Here is an 866-nt window from a genome sequence, read left to right as displayed (position 1 = left end):
ATGTTAGTCTGTGTCCGGTTTCAGCAGTGTCACTTTTCGTAGTTCATCATGTTTTCCTATCATGAAAGGCAAGGGTTGAAAAGGTGTTCGTTTGACTAATTGAGCCGGGAGGCTTGTCTTATGACCAATTAAATGTGAGCACTATCCGGCAGCGGGTATCTTCAACCGTGCCCGGGTGTAAACTACATAGCGAACCAACCTCGGTCTTGTGATCTAATCTTCTACTTAAACCCTGGTCCATCCCTTTTGTCCCTCCCCTTCCCCTTGTCTGGGATCTCGTCTGGGATGAATGGCCGTAGTCCTTCTAAAGTAGCGTCCATTGCTGCAACCAGATCACGGTCTGAATCGATTTGTTCACGCAACCGGTCCTTCTCCCTCCTCAAGGTGGCCAAAACATACCGATAATGGCTCGTTGTCGCTATGCTGTCAGGCAGGGATCTGAGCACCTCCTGGTGAATTTCGCTATGACGAACCAGGTCCATACGATCCATCTTGGTAAACTCATCTCCCCTCGTCAACAATTTATCAAAGGCGGCCTGCAAATTCCTAATCGAAGGGTCGGATGAAGCCTCGGGGTCCATAGCTCTTTCCCACACTTTGCCAATTGCCTGAACGACCTCGGCTACCACGCCCGTGCGATCACCAATGCTGTCATCAGACACAACCTTGATATTGTACTTGCGACATAAACCCCTTGCACGTGGGGAGTTTGGATCCAAGTCCAACAATTCGGTCGAAGGTGGTGGGCGTGGTGTTGTCCTCTCTTGAGTGTAGACGAAGACAGGAGCTGGGCCGAAAATGAAGGCATCGCCTGGCCGAGTTGGAGGTCTTATCAGTGCCCCCCTAATTCCTGCAGGATTCCGGTC

At 50.8% G+C, this 866-nt stretch overlaps 1 protein-coding gene across 1 annotated transcript in view; it reads right to left on the bottom strand.

The window, feature by feature from the left end:
• Nucleotides 1-221: 221 nt before the first annotated feature.
• Nucleotides 222-866, bottom strand: part of LACBIDRAFT_333315 (uncharacterized protein) — a gene marked incomplete at both ends in the record, with an annotated part of 1,498 nt that continues 853 nt past the window's right edge. The window contains one exon of the mRNA XM_001887908.1: nucleotides 222-811. Coding sequence (XP_001887943.1) covers nucleotides 222-811 — 590 coding nt within the window. The remainder of the gene's footprint in view (nucleotides 812-866) is intronic.

This window comes from Laccaria bicolor, genomic scaffold, assembly GCF_000143565.1.
Source record: "Laccaria bicolor S238N-H82 LACBIscaffold_49 genomic scaffold, whole genome shotgun sequence".
NCBI lineage: Eukaryota > Fungi > Basidiomycota > Agaricomycetes > Agaricales > Hydnangiaceae > Laccaria > Laccaria bicolor.
Note: the sequence above shows the minus strand (reverse complement) of the source record. Positions and strands in the feature narration are given on the sequence as shown.